At 53.6% G+C, this 20,259-nt stretch overlaps 1 protein-coding gene across 2 annotated transcripts; it reads right to left on the bottom strand.

The window, feature by feature from the left end:
* Positions 1-831: 831 nt before the first annotated feature.
* On the bottom strand, positions 832-19,521 carry Ephb3 (Eph receptor B3). Of its 2 annotated transcripts, XM_006521788.2 has the most exons (17): positions 18,878-19,521; positions 11,187-11,251; positions 9,144-9,816; positions 6,790-6,945; positions 5,776-6,126; positions 5,522-5,646; positions 5,188-5,347; positions 4,994-5,102; positions 4,634-4,686; positions 3,599-3,721; positions 3,247-3,494; positions 2,641-2,856; positions 2,365-2,514; positions 2,083-2,276; positions 1,837-1,992; positions 1,631-1,733; positions 832-1,463 (listed from the first exon to the last, which is right to left on the bottom strand). In XM_006521788.2, exons 1-17 carry the CDS (start codon positions 18,969-18,971, stop codon positions 1,293-1,295), a joined length of 3,147 nt encoding a protein of 1,048 aa, XP_006521851.1. In that variant the 5' UTR covers positions 18,972-19,521; the 3' UTR covers positions 832-1,292. The 2 variants fall into 2 exon arrangements, with proteins under 2 accessions (XP_006521851.1, NP_034273.1); NM_010143.1 differs by having other exon boundaries at positions 837-1,733; positions 18,878-19,346.
* Positions 19,522-20,259: the final 738 nt, after the last annotated feature.

Below are 20,259 nucleotides of genomic sequence, written 5' to 3'. Positions count from 1 at the left end.
TCCCAGTGAAGGGCACTCTAAGTTAGGATTCACAGATATTTCAGAAAGCTCTTCTAGGCAGCACCTATGGTTACTCTGGGAGGACTGCATCTGTTATACCCTGCCCGCTTCTGTTTGTTGGTCCAAAGGGACCTGCATCTCTCCCTGTGAGGGTGTCCTCCCCTGCACTCTCACCCTGCCACCACTGGTTAAAACAGACCCAGGGTGCATACACTCACTTCCTCCAGCCCATTCCATTACCCAGGATCATGGATGTCCCTTTTCATTTCCATATCCTGACACGCACAAGTCTTCCTTTGACTCCAGAGACTTCAGACCTCTTCCGGACTCTTGATATGCATCTCCCAAGCCTCTCCAGGCTGTCTATAGACAGGGGTTTCCAGCCTCTGGCTCTAGTGCTGGATGGGAACTGTGGCCAACTTACTAAACATCTCCCTCTTCTCCTGGCTGGGTTACTGAGTTGAAATAAGATGTGGATGTAAAATTGGCTTTGGCTCCAAGACTGGGTGCACTCAGTGCTTAGTGAAGGAAGAGGAGCCATACTGAGACCCTGGGGAGTGATTAACCCTCTAGCTCTCCCTCAGGGACTCTACAGAACACCACGCAGACTCCAGAGCCTGTCCCCCAGCCCCAGAAACAAGGAACTTCTGAGAACTCTATTAGATGCTCAAAGCAATGGGGCTGAACTACAGGAGAAATCGGGCCTGGATAGCCTCGCTGTAGTTTCCCACTGACCCCCAGGAAGTTGTGAAGGTCTAGCAGCCCCCTAGTTCCCTCACTGACATGAGGAAATCAAGGAAACCTGCTTTGGGAGGAAGAACGAGCAGGGGCAAGAGTCATCTTATTGCCTTTATTTTGCTGTCTGCCCAGCTGGCCCCACTACAGGGCACAGGGCCAAGCTTGTACACACTCATGCTCTCTGTGCAGGCAAGCATGTGCACAACACACACATACATACCCCCACCCCCGTCTTTCACACACACACACACACACACACACACACACACACACACACACACACAGTCTCTGGCTCTCTGAGTCAGTCTCTGGGAGGCACAGGCTGCTTCTCAGCCTGCTCCTGCCTGCCCTTTTATGACAGCACCAAGGGTAGGCAGGGCCCTCAGCCCCCATCAAGTCCCTGTGCAAACTGGAGGTACCAGCTGGCTTCAGGATGGGGCACCATATCTCCCCATCCCCAGAGTCTCCTCCTCCACTTCCTGGGGGAGGGAGTACTCTCTGCTTACCTGGTGGGGTCAGACCCCTGCCAGGGCTGGGGCCTGAAGAACCCAGGCTTATCCCCACCTGACCCTACCAGGACGTCCATTACTGAAGCGCAGCCCAATCTGAGTTGTGAAGACTCCCCACTGGAGAGCAGGCAGGCCTGGGCCCCAAGGCATCTGGGGAGGGGACATCACCCCCTCTTCTAATCCATCTTCAATATGAAGAGGTTTGGGGCACACTTCCTGGGAGGGAGCACAGGCCTGGAGAAGTCACAGCTAGGGTCCTCCCCCAAACTTCCATCTTCTGGGCCACAGCCAGAGGCCAGGCATCCAAAAGTCCAGCTGGCTGGTCAGAATCCTTGTGCAGTCCTGGGGGGGCACCCCCCCCTCGTTGGAGCTGAGTGTCAGACCTGCACAGGCAGGGTCTGGTTCATCTGCAGCCGCATGTCCTGGATACTGCAGAGGATCTTCTTCTGGTGCCCAGCCAAAGTGACCCCAATCCTTAGCAGATCTCTAGAGACAGAAAAAAATGGTACTCAGTCCCTCCCTTCTACCCGCGACGCTGGGCTCAGCCAGAGTTCCTGCCCAGAGCCTGCACCTTGAGCGGTACACTTACTCTGCAGTCATCTGGGCCACCAGGTCAAAGGATGCAAACCCAGCACCGACAAAGCTCTCTTTATACCTCCCCATCTTGATGGCATCTAGCCAGTCACCCACTGTCGTGAAGGTCGTATAATCTGGGACTGTGCGGTCCAGGAGGGGCTGGGACATGCTGTGACAAAAAAAAAAGAGTGACCTGGTGCATCCATGGAGCTAGGGAGTAGGGTTAGGGTTGCCAGCCTGTGGGAGCCAGGATACTAACCCAGATGGGGCACTGGCGGTGACCTTGAGGCTGGCAGCATTGCGGATAAGTTTGTCTAGTGTGTTGACGATTTGAGAGAACTTGGGCCTGAGGTTCCGGTCCCGCACCCAACAGTCCAGCATGAGCTGGTGCAGCGCGGTGGGGCAGTCCATGGGGGGTGGTAACCGATAGTCTTGCTCTACAGCATTAATGACCTGGATAATGGTAGGGAATCTGAAATGAGTTCCAGTCCACACCCCGCCAACTCCCACCAGCCAACCACTCTCCCTCAGCCCCACTCACATCCTGGTTGCTCATATCCCAGTAGGGTCGCTCTCCGTAGCTCATGACCTCCCACATGACAATCCCATAGCTCCAGACATCGCTGGCAGACGTAAACTTCCGATAGGCTATGGCCTCCGGGGCGGTCCAGCGGATAGGGATCTTCCCACCCTGGTTGTGTGTAGGGGGGAGAGGACAATGTACCCTTCACCTTGTGACTCAACGATGACCCTGATCCCTGATCCCCCTGCTTGGCCGGCCCTCCCCTCCCACAAATCCCTCAGAGGCTTCCTGTACCAGGGAGCTGGTGTAGGTGGGGTCTGATGGGTCATCCTCCAGGAAGCGGGAGAGGCCAAAGTCAGAGACTTTGCAGACCAAGTTGCTGTTGACAAGGATGTTTCGGGCAGCAAGGTCACGGTGCACGTAGTTCATCTCAGACAAGTACTTCATGCCAGCAGCAATGCCTCGTAACATGCCCACAAGCTGGATGACCGTGAACTGTCCGTCATTGAGCTGGAGACAAGAGGTAGGCTCAGTGGGGCCTGCTGCCTCCCCACAGGCCCATGGCTGGCTTACCTATCCTCTCCAAGCCCTCTGAGATCATGCTTTGTCCTACTATGTGTCATGAATCTTGTCTCCAACATCCCAGTGGCTCTTGTGAGTATCTAGTATTACCAGCCCTAGTTTATAACTGAGGTAGATAGACTAGGAAAGGTAAGTATCTTGCTGGACTTAGACCACACAGACAGTAAGAGCAGAGCTGGTACTGAAGGCCCAGCTATTTTTCTGCACCAGGCTACTTCTAAACTCAATATGTGTAGACTATGAATAGGGTTTCTGACTTGGTGATGGGGGCCTGACCTAGCTCTCTGGAGGAAGAAGAGAAATGGGGCTAGTTCTTACCCGTAGAAAGGAGTCCAGGGCACAGTTCTCCATGAACTCAGTGAGGATCATGACTGGACGACTTTTGGTGACCACACCCTCTAGACGGATTATATTGGGATGGTCAAACTGACCCATAATGGAAGCCTCACTTAGGAAGTCCCGCCGCTGCCTCTCCGTGTATCCCACCTTCAGCGTCTTGATAGCCACGAACACCTCCCGGCGGCCGGGCAGTTTCAGTCGACCCCGGCACACTTCCCCAAACTCCCCTGCAGAACGCAGCACACACAGGTCACACGGCGTTGCTGGGGTCCTCCCAGCATTACACCCATCTCGGCCTTGCAGGACCACTTGCTCTCAGCTTACTACTCACCAGCTCCAATCACCTCCTCGATCTTGACACAGGACACATCGATCTCCTTGGCGAACTCTCGGACGGCCTCATTGGGATCCTCATAGGTAAAGGGGTCAATGTAAACTTTCATCCCAGGAGCAACTACAGGGAAAAAAAGGTGGATACAAGAGGTGGACTTCAAGCCACTGGCAGGAGCTCATATGCAGGGACCAGCCAGATTGAGTGCACTCTGGATAGCCTCTCTGCTGAGCGTGCCCCATCTTCTGGGTTGTGCCCTGGTATCTGCCCCTCCCCCAGGAGAATGCCGGGGAACCACATGAGCTAGACGCTCAGGATTCCTGTCTTTCTCCCTCGTCTCTCATCATGTTCAAGCCTCTTTCCAGTTCGTTCTTCCCCTTACTCCTTCCCACTGCCCAGCCTTGTCCAGGCCTTCAACACTATTGCAATAGCCTCCTCACTGGGCTCTCTGCCTCTGCACTTTTCTCACCCAGCTGCCCCGTGTTCCTGGAACAATATGTCCACTGTCTTCCCCCTCACCTGAGAGCCTTTCCAATTACCAGCAGTAGAGTCAAGTTCAAACTCTGCCTGCTGTTTAGGACCCTCCAAAGGGCTGGCCAGACTTCTCAGCCTGGCATTCTCATGGCTGTCAAACCAATCTTCTCACTACCCCCACAGCCGGGCACACAGCCGGGCAGTCCACACCCATCGCTTCCTTCCAGAGGCTTCTTGAGCCAGGAATGTTCCCCTGCCCTAAACCCTGTTCATTCTACCACTTCCTGTAGGAAGCCTTCCTCTTTGAACTCTTAGTGTCCTTTGCCATTGGAATTAACACCTAATTGTTTCCTGTGTGTGCGATACTTTGTTTCCACAGGACTTACTGTCTTTGGGACAGGGGTTACATCTTGTTACATCTTAAGACTCTGGGGCTAGCAAACAAGGGAGAGCTCAGGGGACAAGTTGTACTAGAAGCAGCCAGTGAGAACAAGGAAGCTGGAGAGGAGACTTGTCTCTAAAGCTGCAGGAGCTGGACACTGGGGACAGGGAGACACTCACTGTATTGCTGCAGCTTCTCTGTGTATTCTGCATCGGGGCCATGGCGCTGCTTCCTGCAGGGACAGAGCACAAGAGGCCTAAGGCAAAGTACTATAGCTCCCGCTGTTCATAGGACCCTGGAGTCCAGAGAAAAAGCTAAGGATGGGAACCCATGGCTGGTGGTCAGAGTCATTCCTGAATCTCTGGGTAGGGGTTGAAGTCCTTAGGAGTAAGGCAATGGTACAGAAACGGGGTGGATTGGAATAGGTCTTCTCTGGCAAGGAAAGTCTGGGCCCGGGATGGCTGTGGCTGTGAAGGGACATGCTGGTTTACAAGTGTTGCAGGGGAGCTTGAGTCTGTTTGTGGGGGCAGCCACGGTACCTGAGGCAGACAAGAGCGATGACCACGACGACCACCATGAAGACAAACCCGGCTACGGTGGATCCCACAATCAGGGGAAGCTGTTCTTGAAGCTGCTGGGCACCTGAACCTGGATGGTCAAGGATGAGCAGTGAGTGAAGGAATCTGAAAGCTGAGCCAGGGCAGGGACTGGCATGCGGTGGGGTGGGGTGTACCTCTTTCACTTGTGGTCTCAAACTCAGCCGGGTGGCTATACTGTCCGTAACCCGCTACTGTGCGAGCCCGGACCTGAACTACGTAGCGGGCATCAGGCTGCAGCCCGTCCAGTTGTACGGAGTTCTTCTGGCTGGTTACAGTGGAGGCGATGCCTTTACTCTGCAATGCCATGAGAATGGAGGCATCTTTGGGTGAGTCTAGACCCACTGACCCCAACCCATCACCAGGCTTGACCTGTGCTGAAGCTCTAATCCCAAAGGTCTTTAATGCTATCTGGGTGTAGTCTTGTCCCTGTGCAGCCCCCAGCCTCCTCCTGCCCCTGGAGATCCTGACCTTCTCAAAGTACTTCATCTCATAGTCCAAGATGACTCCATTAGGCCGCTCTGGGGGTGCCCAGGACAGGGTCAGGCTGCTCCCCGAGCTGCTGTGCAGGTGGAGTGTAGGCACTTCTGATGGAGCTGGAGAAGAGAAGAGGCCCACTAAGGACTCCTGGGCCCAGGTATACCTTCCTCAAGTTCAGTACCCACAGGAGCCCTCTGTATCCAGGGCAAGATGACCCAGATCCCCCTCTCTGGTTCCCTTCTCACCAGCCTGGTTGGTGGTGATATTCACAGCTGCATAGCGGGGTGGCAAAGGGCTTTTGCCTGAGACACCGTTGACAGCCTGCACCTCAAAGGTGTAGCGTGTGTGGGCCAACAGGTGGCTAATGTGGACCCGGCGCTCTGTCAGGCCCAGCTGCCGAGGTACAAACTCTACGTTGTCATCGCAGCGTGAACAGGTTGCCGGACCCCCAGCCCCAGAGCTCCCACGGCACTTCTTGCAGATAACATTATAAAGGAGGTCATCTCGTCCGCCAAGGTCCCGGGGCTCACTCCATTCGAGGATTAGCGAGGTCTCATTCACATTGGAGATCACACCCCGGGGTGGAGATGGCACCGCTTTGGGAGCAGAAGGGAGAAATGAGTTGGGGGCCCAGAAGCACCCTTCTGCCTGCTCTGCCTTGGACACTTATCCCAGCGTTGTCAATAATCTTTCTGCACTTGCTCATTGGGGCAACACGACTCCTGTTCACCCATCAAGGCTCAATGCAATGTTACCTCCTCCTAGAAGCCTATCCTTGATTGTCTTCTCCATCCTCCATACCTCATAACATCATTGCTCGCACTTAGCATATTACATGGTCATTACCTGTTTTTGCAATTTGGTGCTAAGCTCCTTAGTGACAACATCTCACTTTCTTTTACATTCCCTGCACCTGGCACACCAGAGGCGAGGACAGGAAGACAGCACACCCTTAGGTTATGGCTAGAGCCATAACCTAACCCAGTGTGCAGCAGACAAAGGAGCGACGGGCTGGGGAGGTCCTAGCCAGCTCCCGAGGCCTGCTAGCAGCTAGAGAGAACTTGGTAGAATGCAGGCAGATGAACAAGCCAGCTGAGCTGGCTTCTAGTTCAAGGGCGATCACCTCCTGGGGTGACAACGTCAGCATGTCATCTAACTCCACTGAGCTCCAGTTTCCTCATCTAGAAGGGGTTATCTCCCTGACACAGGCTCTCTAGGAAAGAAAGGCCTGCCGAAGCAGAGAGTAGGAGCTCACGTACTGGTGCAGGCGCTGTCGGCCGAGTCTGAGTCTGCACGGTAGAAGTTATTATGGCAGGTGCAGATGCTGGCAGCCGGCGAGGTGGTGCGGCTATTGGGGGGACAGGGGAGGCAGGGCCCTTCTCCTTGCTTTGCTTTGTAACTCCCAGGAGGACAGGCTGTAAGAGGAAAGAGGATGTCACATATTTATCTCCCTCTTCTGAGAGAACCTGGCCCTTTCCAGCCTATGTCTTAGACCCTCCAACTCCCAGACCATGGGGGCAATGCTGGTATTGCCCAACTCCAGCTACAAAGGGCTCTTTTGCCCCACAGAAATCCGTGTCAGCAGATTCCTCTTCACTCCCCCCCCCCCAGTGCCCATTACTTGGACAGTCTGGGCTTGTAGAGGCAGGGCAGAGGGAAGAGGAAGAGACCACCAGTGAGCTTCAGCACCCTGTACTCTGCTGAGACGCCCAGCCTTCCCTAATGCCCTGGGAGAGTGGTTCTTGAGAACCTCAAGGATGCTGCCCTAGCCAGGCTAAGGGCTTCTTGGCAGAGTGCTCCCAGAAAACCTCTACCCCACCCACCAAGGAGCGGGACAGGGGTGAGAAAAAGAGGAAAGAGGGGGTAAGAAAACAGCAAGAAGGCTGGGGTCACCTGGAGTTCAAAGGCCTCAAAGCCTCCCAGGGGACCTGTCTCAAATGAGGCCAGAGCCAAGTGCCTGGACACCCTTCTCATCTCTTCTGCCAACCATATTTAGCTCCTGTGGTGTGAGCTCTGCACATTCCTCATGTGTAGGGTGGCCATAATATTTATTATTCAAAATCAGAATATTTAAGGAGTGAAAGGGGACACGAGGATTAACAGGATAATGGGCATAATTGGAGAATGTCCTGGACACACTAAAGAGACTTGTCAGTCTACCCATGTGGTGACCTCTGGGGAGGGTCACTGAGCTTTGCGATGCCCGTAGCTGGGGCTGTGCCCTTCTTTAGAGTTTAATCTCCCCTCATGAAGGTGATATTCCATCCTAGATCTTTGAACCAGTGGGGGAGGGGGCAGAGGCCAGGCCAGCCTGGTTGCTATGGGAACCAGCCTGCACTTCCTGCCAGGGACCTGCAGAGTGTTAGTCCTTCTTCGGGCTGTCAGGCTCATCACCCCCACCAGCTTTCCACACTTGGGAAGAGGAAGTTTCCAGCAGGTTCTTAAAGAGAAGCAGAGAGGCCAGTGAGGCAACCCAATACTGGGCCTCATGAGGCAGGCCAGGTTGATGGTCCAGCCCCTCACACAGAGGGCTATGATAAGAGCCATTTTCCGCTCTGGGAGGTATGGTCACAAGTCCCATGGAGAAATGGGCAGATAGAAGAGACAAGACCCTCACACCTTTGCCCTACTTCAGCCTTGGGTGAGGAATTAATAACAGTTCTCCTAGCTGAGAGGCCTGCAGTACAGAATCTCCTTGAGACTCAATGTTCTTGTTGGCAAAATAGGGATAAAACTAGCAATCACTCTACAAGGTAGTGGTGAGGCTTAAAAGAGAACACGCCATCAAGAGAATTTTACAGCTAGCTGGGAAGCCAGTATATCATGAGGTCTTATGAGACTCAGCAAGTCTCTGGGCTGCCTAGTGAACAGGACTTGAACAATCTCCTTGTGTCTCCACACTCCTGGGATCAGTGGCTCCCATTAGACGATGGCATGAGGTCTTAGGGCAGGGCATCAGTTACTTACACCCATACACTCTTCGGAAACGTCTCTACCACTGCCCATTTTGCATAGGGAGCCAAGGATAGCACCATTAAGTGACGTGCACAGGCTCACGGAAGTCGTAAGTGGAGGACTCAGGACTAGAGGGACTTTTGGCCTCTAACTACTGTACCAGACACACTGCCTCTCAAGAAACCTTAAGGCAAAAAGACGCCCACAGCATCATCCCCTCAGCTCTCCAGAGCCCCTCTAGAACTTCCAAGGCGAAGTACACATTAGAGACAGAACCAAGCCTCAAAAGTCTGCCCAGGTTCGCACTGCTCACTAATCAAGCACGCAGTTTTCCACTCTTTTAATTTAAAGTTCCTGTCTCTCTTGCTCCTCCTCTCCCTCACTACCCCTTCTCTGGTGCTGGGGACTACAAGGAGAATCTGGTGCATGCGAGGCTAGCACCCCACCACTGAGTATGTCCTCAGCTTCAGTTTCCTCTTCTTTCCCCGAGTCTCCTTTTCTCTCCCATGTCCCTCTTTGTAAGGCGTTCTCTATTTTACAGCAGCTGCTCTCCCTTTCCCGCCCTCCAATCCACACCCGAGACCATATCTAGTTAGATATGAAGTCTGGCTGCTGTCAGGCTTCCTCCCCCCACCTCCCTTCCTCAGGCCCCACTTACCACGGCACTGGGACTCCTTGGCGGCTGGCTCATGGCCAGTAGCGCAGGTGCAGGCACCGACGGGCACCATCCACTCCCCGTCGCCATTGCAGTAGAGCTTGAGTGGTACAGAGACCTCCACAGCGTTAGCGATGCAGGTGCCGGGGGCAATGACCAGCGAAGTGGGCTCAGCCCCCGTGAGGGTCTCGGGGAAGAGTGCGAAGCCTGCAGTGGTGGATGCACACTTCTTGTAGAAGGCACGCACAGAGATGAGTGACATGCAGGCACCTTGGTCCTGGAAGGCCAAGTAGAAGCCAGCCTTGGAAAGCGGCCCGAAGCTGCGCACCTTGGTGTTGACACGCCCGGCATCGAGCCGCGAGAAGCTCTCATCTGGCGCAATGGTGTCCACTTTCACGTAGGGGTTCTCCATCCAGAAGGGAGAGGAGGCTGAGGCCACATCGCTATCAGCCTCGTAGTAGAAAAGGTTGAAGGTTTCCTTGCAGGAGCCAGGGATGTTGGGAATGCTGTTACAGTCTCTTACGGTGAACTTCAGCTCCACGTAGACGCGCTGGACTTCCCGCCGCCAGATGAAACCCGTCCGCAGCCAGTTGTTCTGGCTCGACTCACGCACATTACACACCTGATACGTGCGGATAGGATTCATGGCTTCATCATAGCCGCTTACTTCTTCCCACTGAGTGTGGAGCAAGTAGAAAAAGAGAATGAGCCGTTTATCTCGTGTCCGGAGGAGCTGCTCTATTTACTTCACAGAGGTGTGAGTGAGCGCGCCTGCGCGCATGCACACTTTCTGAGTGCCTATGTTATATAACCTCTCTGTGCCTCAGTTTCTTGGTCTGAAACCAAGAGATAACTAGCATATCTCAGGAATACAGAACTAAATTAAGAAGGCACCTGGAACAGGGCCAAGCCCTTGGGAAGCCTGCTGTCAGTCCTATGTGTTATCTTGGGGCCTCAGTTATACCACCTGTAAAGTGGGACTGACTGGAATTATATGAGGGTTTGGGGAACCAAACAATGCAACTTGGTTAGTCTTGCCCTACCAAGAGAGAACATTTGGTGGGAACTGGCTGTCAACACTACCAACACATTTCATCATCACAAAAATTCCACAAAAAAATCCAAGTCTCATAGAAGAGTCGGAGCAGCTAAAACCCAGTTGACCTGATGGCTGCAGAGTCTACAGTGCCATCATACCCCAGGGCCCAGGGGTATGATACCTCAGCCCAGTCATGAGGCCACCAGAGGAAGTCAATTCCAACAGCTGAGAGTAGAATGGTAGGAATTTAATAGTCAAGAAATAGAGGCCCAGGAAAGTCAATTGTCCTGCTCAAAAGCACACAATATGTTAGAGATCTGGGGCCTAGGCCTCCTGGCTCTCTCTTAGTTTATTTGTTTATTTACTTTATATTTATTTATTTATTTATTTATTTATTTTTTAAAAAGATTTATTTATTATATGCAAGTACACCGTAGCTGTCCTCAGACAGCACCAGAAGAGGACATCAGATCTCATTTCGGGTGGTTGTGAGCCACCATGTGGTTGCTGGGATTTGAACTCTGGACCTTCGGAAGAGCAGTCGGGTGCTCTTACCCACTGAGCCATCTCACCAGCCCCTATATTTATTTTTAAAGACAGGTTCTTTCACTATGTAGTCCTGGCTGTCCTGGAACTATGTAGACCGGGCTGTCCTAGAATTCACAAAGATGTGTCTGCCTCTGCCTCCCAAGAGCTTCTCTTAAAAGCAGGAGCCACCATGCTTTGGCTTCCCTTCCTGGATCCTGAGGCATCACTCCTTCCAGGGACCCAGGTGGGAGTGGGGTGGTCTGGATAGACTTGGAAGGGCTGCTAGGTGAGGGCAATAGGACAACTATGGACCAGCAGACAGAAGAATGAGAGACACAAACATTCACACCCTAGGAGGATCGGGCTAAGATATGAGAATACTACTGGAGCTGAAGGACAGAGGCAGCCCAGGTCCAGGCCTTGGAGGGAGAAGGCATAACAGCAACCAAAATTCAGTATAGACGATGGGCAAGTCTTACCCCACTCTCTGGATGAGATGTCCATGCCAGCTCAGACGTCACCCATTTCGTGTCCATGAGAGTCTCTGGGGGAAGCAATAGAAGGGAAGATCAGGGGCTAACCTCAGAATGAGGGAGAAGTGACCCAGGAAAGTCAGGGATGTAAGAAACAAGTTTCCGTCTGGGACAGCCTCTCCCAAGTCTCCAAAGATGCCTCCCCTTTCCTGACCCTGAAGTCATCCCCAGAGGTGTCACAACTCCAAAGATGTGTCTGGCTTGGTAGGGGTAGATGTCCACCTTTGACCCTAGGCTTGGGTTAACTGAGGCTGGAGCAAAGGCTGGTTCACACACCTCAGGCTCTACTAATCTTCACACAAAGGGGCCAGCAGGGCCTTTATCCTGGAACAAAGGGCTGTGGGCTTCAGACCCAGCAGTGTGGGCCTCCCCTGACTCCATTCCCAGCACAAAGGCCCAGCCTCACACACTGCCCTGGGGAAGAGCAGTGGCAGGCCAGGGCCTGCTCCCAGCCTCCTACTCAGCCACCTGTGGGGGTTGAAGCAAGGATGCTCTTTGAGGTAAAAGGACCACCGGTGCCTAGAACTTAATTCAAAGCTTCATGAAATCCCTGGAGAAGGCACTGCTCACAGTCCTCTACAGAAGCAGGATGCCCACACAGAGCTGGTCTAATTGGAGGGCGAGGAGTTTCAGCTTAGTGTGGGACTACATGGTGAAATTCTGTCTCAAAAATGAAAACCAACGCCCCCCCCCCCCCCCCGTAAAGCTCAGAAAACTGGAAACTGGCTGTGTGTCCCACCAAACTTCTCCCTCCAGGAAGTGTTTCTTGTATCCCCAAGACAGGTGAGTCACTTTCCTCTGTGAATCAAGGGACAACAGCCCCTCTCTGTTTTGAGCTCCAGTTCCTTGTCAGCTCAGCTTGCTCAGCCATGGGAGGGGCACCTGTAATGTTCTAGACATAAACTTGCACCCTAGAATCTGTTTCTGAGCTTTGGCTAGACAACTGAAGACAGCAAAAACCCAAGATCAGACCTAGCATGACACCAGGAAGGCAAGGGACAATCCCCTCCACGCCCCCTTCTTTCCTGTAGCCTGAGACCCAAAGAAGTCTCAACTTTGGACTTTAACAGGCAGAGACACCCCAGAACGTCTAGAGGCTGTTGCATCCTTGATGGGACAGCTGAGGGTCTCTAGAAGGTACGAACTCCACATGTTCCTGCAGAAGCCATCAGAGAGCCCAGTGGGGGGACAGGGCAGAGATGAGTGGACCCAAGTGGGTGGCACAGGGGCACAGTTTAAGCAGGCACTCGCTGCAAGGAGCCAGGCTCTATAACTACAGCAGCTGGTGGTCCTTACTAAGCTGTCTTCATGGCAAGCTGTCCCAGCCTCCTCTGGCAGACAGACCTACAGACACATATTTGTCCTGAAAGTGGTCCTTCAGGAAAGCAGAGATGATCAGAAGCAGGGACCTAGAGATAGCACGGAAAGCAGGGCCTTGGCTGGACCAGAAGATGGTCCAAGTTGAACGACTCTGGCAGACTGGGACCAGACAGCGAGATGCTGGGCAGCGGACTACAACAGACAGTAAGATGAAGAGACAAGGAGGCCCAAAGAGACATCGACAGAGAAGGAGATTGCCAAGTGGCCTCTTCCCCAGCCGGCAGCCTGGAATACTCCTGTCCCAGTGAGCAGCCACTCCGCGCTGAGCCAAGCGCATACCCTCCCCCAGCCAACCAGCCGGCCAGTCCGCCTGCTTGTCTGCCCGCCGCCGCCTGCCGCTGCCCGCCCGCTGGAGCAGGCAAGGGCTCCCACAGCTCCCGCGCGCTGCCTCCCTCCTCCCTCTCCCTCACTTCCTTCTGCTCAGCCTGTGCCAAACCCATCTGGAACTGTTTAAACCCAAATATTCAGCCCCCTCCCCCCTCCAGCCAGATTCCTCCACAGTTTAAAACAAGCCCTGCGCTGGCTCCGGGAGGAGGGGAGGGGGAGGAGAGAGGGGAGGGCTGGAGGCGGGTGAAGGAGGAGGGAGAGAGGGAGGCTCTTCATTTCTGTTTAATTTCTGGAGAGGGAGGGAGGGGATCAGCCTTTGGCCATCGCTCAATCTCGGCACATTTTTCCCATTAATGAGGAGAGGACTTGGGTTTCCAGGCCTGTGTGCCTGAGGAGGGGCTCGGGCTCCGGTCACCAGGGTGGGGAGGAGGCGGGCCGCTTTGGTTTCCCCTCTTCTCTTGGGAGAGGAGGGGTCTGCTCCTTGCAGTCTGCCCAAGCACGGGAGGGAGATCTAGGGCAGACTGAGTATCAGTGGCCTGGTCTCAGAAGGACTGACTGGGTTATAGCACCCATCTCTACTCACGGTACCAGGAGGGAGATCTTTTCTCTGCTGCGAAGACAAGTACTAAGAACAAAAGAGCAACCTCCAAATACTCCTAGCTGCTGCTTCCACGCCAACCCCTTAACCAGGTGGCTGTGGAGGGAGATAAGAAAGGACGGCCAGCCCCTAGGCACAGGACTTGTATTGTTCTTAAGAGTCAATGGGAAGCTATCACCATGTTGGTGATCTGGAACTGGGGCTTTGACAAAACACCCTTTCGGTTTTCCACCGGGCCACAGCCAAAGCAAGTAGCTGTGGCAGCAACTGTGTGGCTCTCACCTATGCACAAACACAACACTTGCACAGGCAGTACCCAGTTCTCTGTGGCTGAAGTTGTTTCCCACTACTGGGACCAAAGAAGGGAAAGTCAACACATCTGGTGGACAAATCTACTCGGAACCACCCACAAACACGTACACGGCCCCCACACAGCTCTTCTGACAGATGCATGTGGCACAAACAGATTAGTCTCCTTAGACATTCACAGAATCTTTCCTACACACAGATCCAGCGTGCCCTAAGGCAGGCCCACTCTCGGCCACACAGCCTTTCTAGGGACAGGCACGCCCAATCCTACAGCACATCCTCCCCTCACACGCCCCATTGCACAGCTACAAGGCACACCATCCTGCACAGAAACTACAAACACAAGTACTAGTTTCCCTGCACAACACATGGAAAACACCACAGCACCACGAAGGAGCACGGAAACTCAATTTAAGAATCAACCATCAACGGGGCAGTTTGTGGCATACATTAATCCCAGTATGTGGGAGGCAGAGGCAGGACGATCCCTATGAGTTTGAGGCCAATAAAGTCTATAGAGAGAGTTCTAAGACAGTCAGGGTTACACAGAGAAACTTTTGTTTCAGGGGAGAAAAAGCATCAATCATTAAAGTTAGTGTAACAACTCAGAGGTTCCACAAGCAGCAGACACTCACAGCAAGCATGCTTTTCTTTGAGGTAGACCTATGGAAAAGTTGGGGGAAGGTGCTAATTCTTACCCTACCTCTCAAAGAGGCAGGGCAACCCCAGATCTACTTCCTGTTGTCCTGGCTAAAGCAGGAGCAGTCAGTCAGGTCACAAGGCTGGGGGTGGGGCAGGGGCATTGAGATGATTCTGGGTGTGGCTGGGTGCGGCCTCCTCAGGTATAGCCCCTGCCTAAGCAGCAAGCCACTTCCCTGGCAGCAAAATGGTAGTGTGTGGACTCCTAAGCCTTGGGGAGGAAGCATCATTCAGCAGTCTGGTTCAGGAGCTGGCGCTTAAGTTTGGAGAGCTGGTAACGATGGGGACACTGTGGATAACCTGGTCTGCCTCTGAGGGTCTCGTTTGACTACACTTGTGCAAGCGCACAGCCTGAGATCCTTGCTGGCTGCCCTGGTGAAGGGCCAGGCCCACTCAATTTTACTGAGATGCCAGACTCCACAGTACCTCCAGGTTCCAAGTCCTCCAGAGTAAACCCTGGAGCAAAAGTGTCACCTTGGCCCAGGAAACAACAAACAAGAAGGGAGACAGATCAGACCCAAGAAGCCTTTGAGTTAAATGCAGGCCAAGAATTCTGAAGTGGCAGGGAAAAGTCGTATTTCACAGTTAGGAAAGCTGGGGGGTGATGGGGTGGGGGTTATCACAGAAGGGCAGGGACAGAGAACAGGGTCTGGTCAGAAAGGAGTGCCCTATAGTCTTCATAAGTTGTAGAAATCTACCCCCGCTGTTCTTACCCCCATAGAGTTCCTACCTTGCACCCAAACAGGGGCTCAGGTTCCCAGTGTCTTATTCCAGTCATGGGTCAGTTTATGTCCATGCTTGTACCATCTGGGAAGGCGTGAGAGGGAAAGGGTTTGTGGGAATCCTGCCCTTGTGTGTGTGTGTGTGTGTGTGTGTGTCTGTGTGCGTACACTCAGGTAGATGTAGTGTTGTTGTTTTTCTTTCTGTTACTGTTTCAGTTTTTTGCTTTGAGTGCCTAACTTCCTCGGGGTCACTCTCCCATCCTTAGCTATGGTCCCTTGGTCTCCACATCAGGGATGGTGGGAGGGGAACATCTCTGAACAGAGAACACATTTTGTTTTCCATTCTTTCTCTCAGATCATGGGGATTTGTAATTAAATAAACCTGAGAAGGAGAAGAGAGAAGGAGAAGCATGGGGCAGGGAGCCCAAAGCCTCAGTCTTCCCACCCTGGGCTGTCTCTGCCAGCCTGGACCATGGACATCTGGCCCTGGCACAAGGCCTCCATTCCTCCCCAGGATGCCGGGCCCAGTGGCCCAACCGGGACTTGAAGCAGAAGGCCAATGGGAGACTTAGCCTAAGGATAGCCCTTGGGCCAAGGGGCCACTCCCACCCCATCAGGTACCCAGCTGCCACCCCCCCTACCCCCACCCAAGCCCGACAAACCAGTTTGACTCAGCACAACAGGCAGGTCTACAATTTTCAAACTATGCAGGCCTGGTGATTCAGCCTCTTCTGCTGTTTAATTAGTGGAAGGCTAGTGGCGGAGGCCTTGCCCACAACAACCTAGGCTTTAGCTCTCAGCTGCTTGGGCCAAAGTGGCAGTGGTGGCTAAGAGGAGGGCAGTGAGAAACAAATTGGTTCTGCTGCTGTCCCTCCTTAGATCTGAAGTTCTGGCTGGTGACAAACAAGACGGGTGGGGAGGAACAGCAGACAAGAGAAAGAAGCAATAAGCATAAGTAATCTAAGACCATCCTGGGCTGTCCCCTGGCACTTCCCAGATTCTTAGGGTCACACCAACGACCTCAGAGGACAGAGGCTTGCTGCTTCTACCCCAGGGCCAGGCTTAACTAGCCTGGCTAAGTGAGATGTCCCCACTCCACCTTCTACAAACTGGGAACTCTCCTTTCACAGAAAAGTCTCTTCTCTACTGGGACTTGACTATCCTTTCTCAAATGCATAGGATCTGTGTCTCAGACACTGTTTCTCATCCCGGGCCCCTCCACTGAACACCTCTTTCCAACTGATCTGGGTTAGTGGGAACTAGAGAAATGTCCTTTAAGGAAGATGAGTCCCGATCCCAACTAAATGGGAAACTGAGAAGAGAATGAACAGGAACCAGCGTCAGGCAGCTTGTGGGTACACACAGCTCAGGGACTCCAAGTCTATATACAATGAGACTGTTGAAGAGAGCCAAAATCCAGGGCAAATCACTTGAAAAGTGTGTGAGTTGGTGACAGACCATCAATACTAAGGAACCAAAGCGCCATGCTCTTGGGACACAGTCTCCATCACAGACTTCCAGAAAGACAGCTGGGATTTAGGCAGGGCCCTGCTCTCTATCTCTTTCCTCTTTGGAGCAGCAGGGAGATAAACCCCAACTTTCCAGTCCAGCCTCTCCTCCTTCCGTTCAGCCCCTCCAGCAGGATAAGGACACTTCTTATTGCTCCCCAAAGAGCAGACTCTAGGGTGATAATGGTAACAACAACAGCTAATCCTTGAATAGCAACAACTGTGCTAAGTCCTTTACACATAGTAGCAATTCAATCCATACTATTTCCATGTCAGAGCAGAGGAGTGGAAAGATGGTAGGTCTAAGGACCTGCTCTGCTCAGCACCTATGTTTCTTTAAGGAAGGAAGGCAATGATAAAATCCACATTTGTAGGCCCCGCTATTTTCCAGAGACATCCTCACTGGCTTAGCCTCCCTCAGTCTGGCACTAGTTCTGACTCCCATTCATAGTTGATCACAAGGGCCTCTCAGTCACCATCAGCTCCTTGGCCAGACACTACTAGCTAGAGCCTGCCTCAAAGGGTCTGAGGATGGTGAAGGATGAAAAGGAGGAAGGGAAGACCCCCCTCAGGTACCCCTAGCTCATCTCCCCCAAACCACACACCTCCACCACCACTCCATTCTCGGCTCTACCACCTACCACTACCTACCGCACCCCACAAAAGGGGCCACGGGACCTGATACACACAGGTGACACACAGTTTAAGTGTATGTTTCAGAGTGCATGCACCAATGTTGCCTCTCCTGCGCTAAGATAGTCCCAGACCTGGGAACTCAATAGGCTCCCTGGCTCACACCCTTCAGGCAATCAACAACAAAGCCCTATGCTGGTTTCTCACGCCTGAGATCCTATCACACACATGTGGGTGAGTGGGTGAGTGTGTGTAAGTGTGGGTGCAACCTCTGTGTGTCTGTCTAAATTTGCATGTGTCCACCCATGTGAATAAATCCCTCAGCACAGTGGCACCAAAATTCCAAAGGCCAGAAGCCTCTCTGAACTGTTTCAGAGATTTTGTTTTTTCTTCCTAACCTTTAAGTTTACACTGTGAATTTATGGAAAGGAAACCAACTGCATAGGGATCGTATTTTGTTCCTCAACTAAAAAAGTGCATCTAACCAATACACCAAAAATTAAGTACTGCCTGCATTGCAATTTTCCCTCAAATTCTTTGCTGCCCTCCCTCAACATTGAGTTTCACCCCTGACTGAATAGGTTTACAATTTTTGTAACACCAGGGGACTGTATGTGCCTCTAGACTGTGTTAGTGACCTGTGCCGGTGTTCCCTGTGGGTTCATGTCAAGTGGCGTAAGTGTGAGCTCTCTTGTCTGGGCCAGCCACACTCGGGCTGTTTGTTTGTCCAAGTTCAATTTCTTCCCAGTAGCAGTCTTAGTAGGTTTCACTGAGCCCACAGACAAGGCTGACCTTTTCCCGCCGCTGATGACTAGTAGCCACTCGGCTCAGGTGCTCCCCGGGTAAATCCCTGTTGGTGAGGGTTCAATGGAAACCTAAGCCCTCCAAAGGTCCTGCTGGAGGTGGGGGTGGGGTGGGTCCGAGAAGGTTTACAACAGACACACACACACCTCTTGTGTTGCTGGCACTTGAAAAACCATAAACAATGACAGGCCCCCCTGCCTCTCCACCCCCGCAGCCATCCCCTGACAAAGCGGGGTGCACACAATCACGCTTACTGTTAACTACAACGGGTTCCCAACCAGTGCAGCCCCCAACCCGAGGAGCTTCGCTTCACCCGCCCAAGCGCCCAGTCCCGCAGCCCCCCCGCCTTGATGCTGAGTCGCCCACATTTCCTCGCCTTCCAGAGGTGCGAACCCCCGAGGGTCTCGTTCCTCTGCTTTGACTGTAGGCTATCCCTTCCAAATGGAAAGAAGAAAAAAAAAAAAACCCGAAAAACAAAAAACAACCCACGGCCGAACTGCTGCTTTCGGGAGTCGGTGCTGAGTCCTGATGCTAGCAGTTTCCCCAAAGAGGGCTGCGGAGCCGGCTCGAGCCTAGAGTCTCCTTGGACGTGTGCTCAGCCCACGGCCCCACACTGCGGGGCTCCCCGGTAGCGCGCGGGACCCCGACGCCGCTCACCTTCCAGCGCCCAGCAGCCGGCGGGAAGCAGCAGCGGCAGCAGCAGCGGAGCGAGCAGCGGCAGAAGCCCCGGCGGCGGGCGGGCTCCGGCCATAGCCCGGGGCGCTCGGTTGGGGGGCCGAGCCGGGCCGCGCCGGCGGGGCTGGGGACGCCCGAGGAAGAAGGCTCGCGCACAGTCCAAGAGATCCCGTCAGGGAGGGGGAGCAAAGCAGACGGGCTGCTCTGTAACCGAGGTGTCGCCCAACCCGGGACTCCGGGTAGATGCCGGCAGGTCGTTCCCGCGGGAATCTGGACGGACCGGTCCAGGAGGATCCGGGGCGCTGGGTGGCTTGATGCCCAATGACTCGGGAAGCGGAGGGCGCAGGTGGTCGCAGGTTCTCGGGGCACAGTCCACTGAGGCCGAGCTCAGATCCCGGGATCCTTGTGCGCTCGCCGTCCGGGGTAGGAGCCGGTATCTGGCTGCGCCGCTCACGTACTCACTTCTGCTGGTCCTCGCGGTGGAGCGGCCGCTCTGGGCGAGAGGGGCAGGGCTACCTGCCTGCCCGTCAACACTCAGGCCACGCCCCCAGAGGCCGGCCGCCCACTCACAGACCGCCCAGCCAGCTGGTTCTGCTGCGAGAGCACTCTGCTGGAGTTCAGTTGGCCGCTCTTCCACCGAGCCCACCCTCGGCGTCCTGGGGCTTGCAGCAGGAGGAGCCATTGAAAAGATGAATTAGACTGGGCGGAGCCACACTGTCAGTCAATCGGGTAACCCCGCCCCTCTCTCCTATTGGCGATTAGTAACCAGCTCCAGTCCTAGACGGTGATAACCAGATAGAACGAGCTGGGGGCGCCCCCCTGTGGTTAGCAGACCCATGGGATTCTGTCAAGAGGCTTTTTTTCTTCCAAGCACATCCAGACCCAGGACAGGCCTTAGCGAGTAGGGAAAGGAATGTGGGGCGTGGGAATTACCCACCCCGGCAGAGCCCGCTTCAAGGGACGCTCAAGGGTTTATTTATTCGTCTATTCGATTGTGATAATTTATTAGAAAATATTTTTTGGGCACCCACAATGTTTCAAAGTGGCTAGAGCAGAGAAGCGTTTATTATCCCGGAGCCATGTGTTAACTGGTGGAGGTGGGTTTAAAACTCACAGCGGGGCTAACAAGCATTCCTGCCGGGAAAGAACCTACCTTTTCGAAGCACAATGTTAGGTCTAAGGAAACGGGATCTAAGTGACAGTATACAAGATGGATGAGTAATAGTGTATTGAGGATGGGAGGCAGTGCTCCGGGCAGAGAACATACACTTTTGTGTTAAGACCTAGAATCGAAGAAAAAAAATGTTCAGAATAAAGTTCAGAATCGCTTGAGTGCAGAGTTAGAGCGGAGAGAGGGTGAACCG

This window comes from Mus musculus, chromosome 16 (genome assembly GCF_000001635.26).
Source record: "Mus musculus strain C57BL/6J chromosome 16, GRCm38.p6 C57BL/6J".
NCBI lineage: Eukaryota > Metazoa > Chordata > Mammalia > Rodentia > Muridae > Mus > Mus musculus.
This window is presented reverse-complemented; position numbering and strand designations above follow the sequence as displayed.

What these genes read in the sequence shown, in the direction of transcription:
- Ephb3 (XM_006521788.2), bottom strand. Translation starts at nt 18,971, where the DNA reads ATGGCCGGAGCCCGCCCGCCGCCGGGGCTTCTGCCGCTGCTCGCTCCG. An exon ending in GGGATATGAGCAACCAGGAT is followed by an intron (nt 2,277 to 2,364) that starts GTGAGTGGGGCT and finishes ACCATTATCCAG; the next exon opens with GTCATTAATGCTGTAGAGCA. An exon ending in ACCGCCAGTGCCCCATCTGG is followed by an intron (nt 1,993 to 2,082) that starts GTTAGTATCCTG and finishes TTTTTGTCACAG; the next exon opens with CATGTCCCAGCCCCTCCTGG.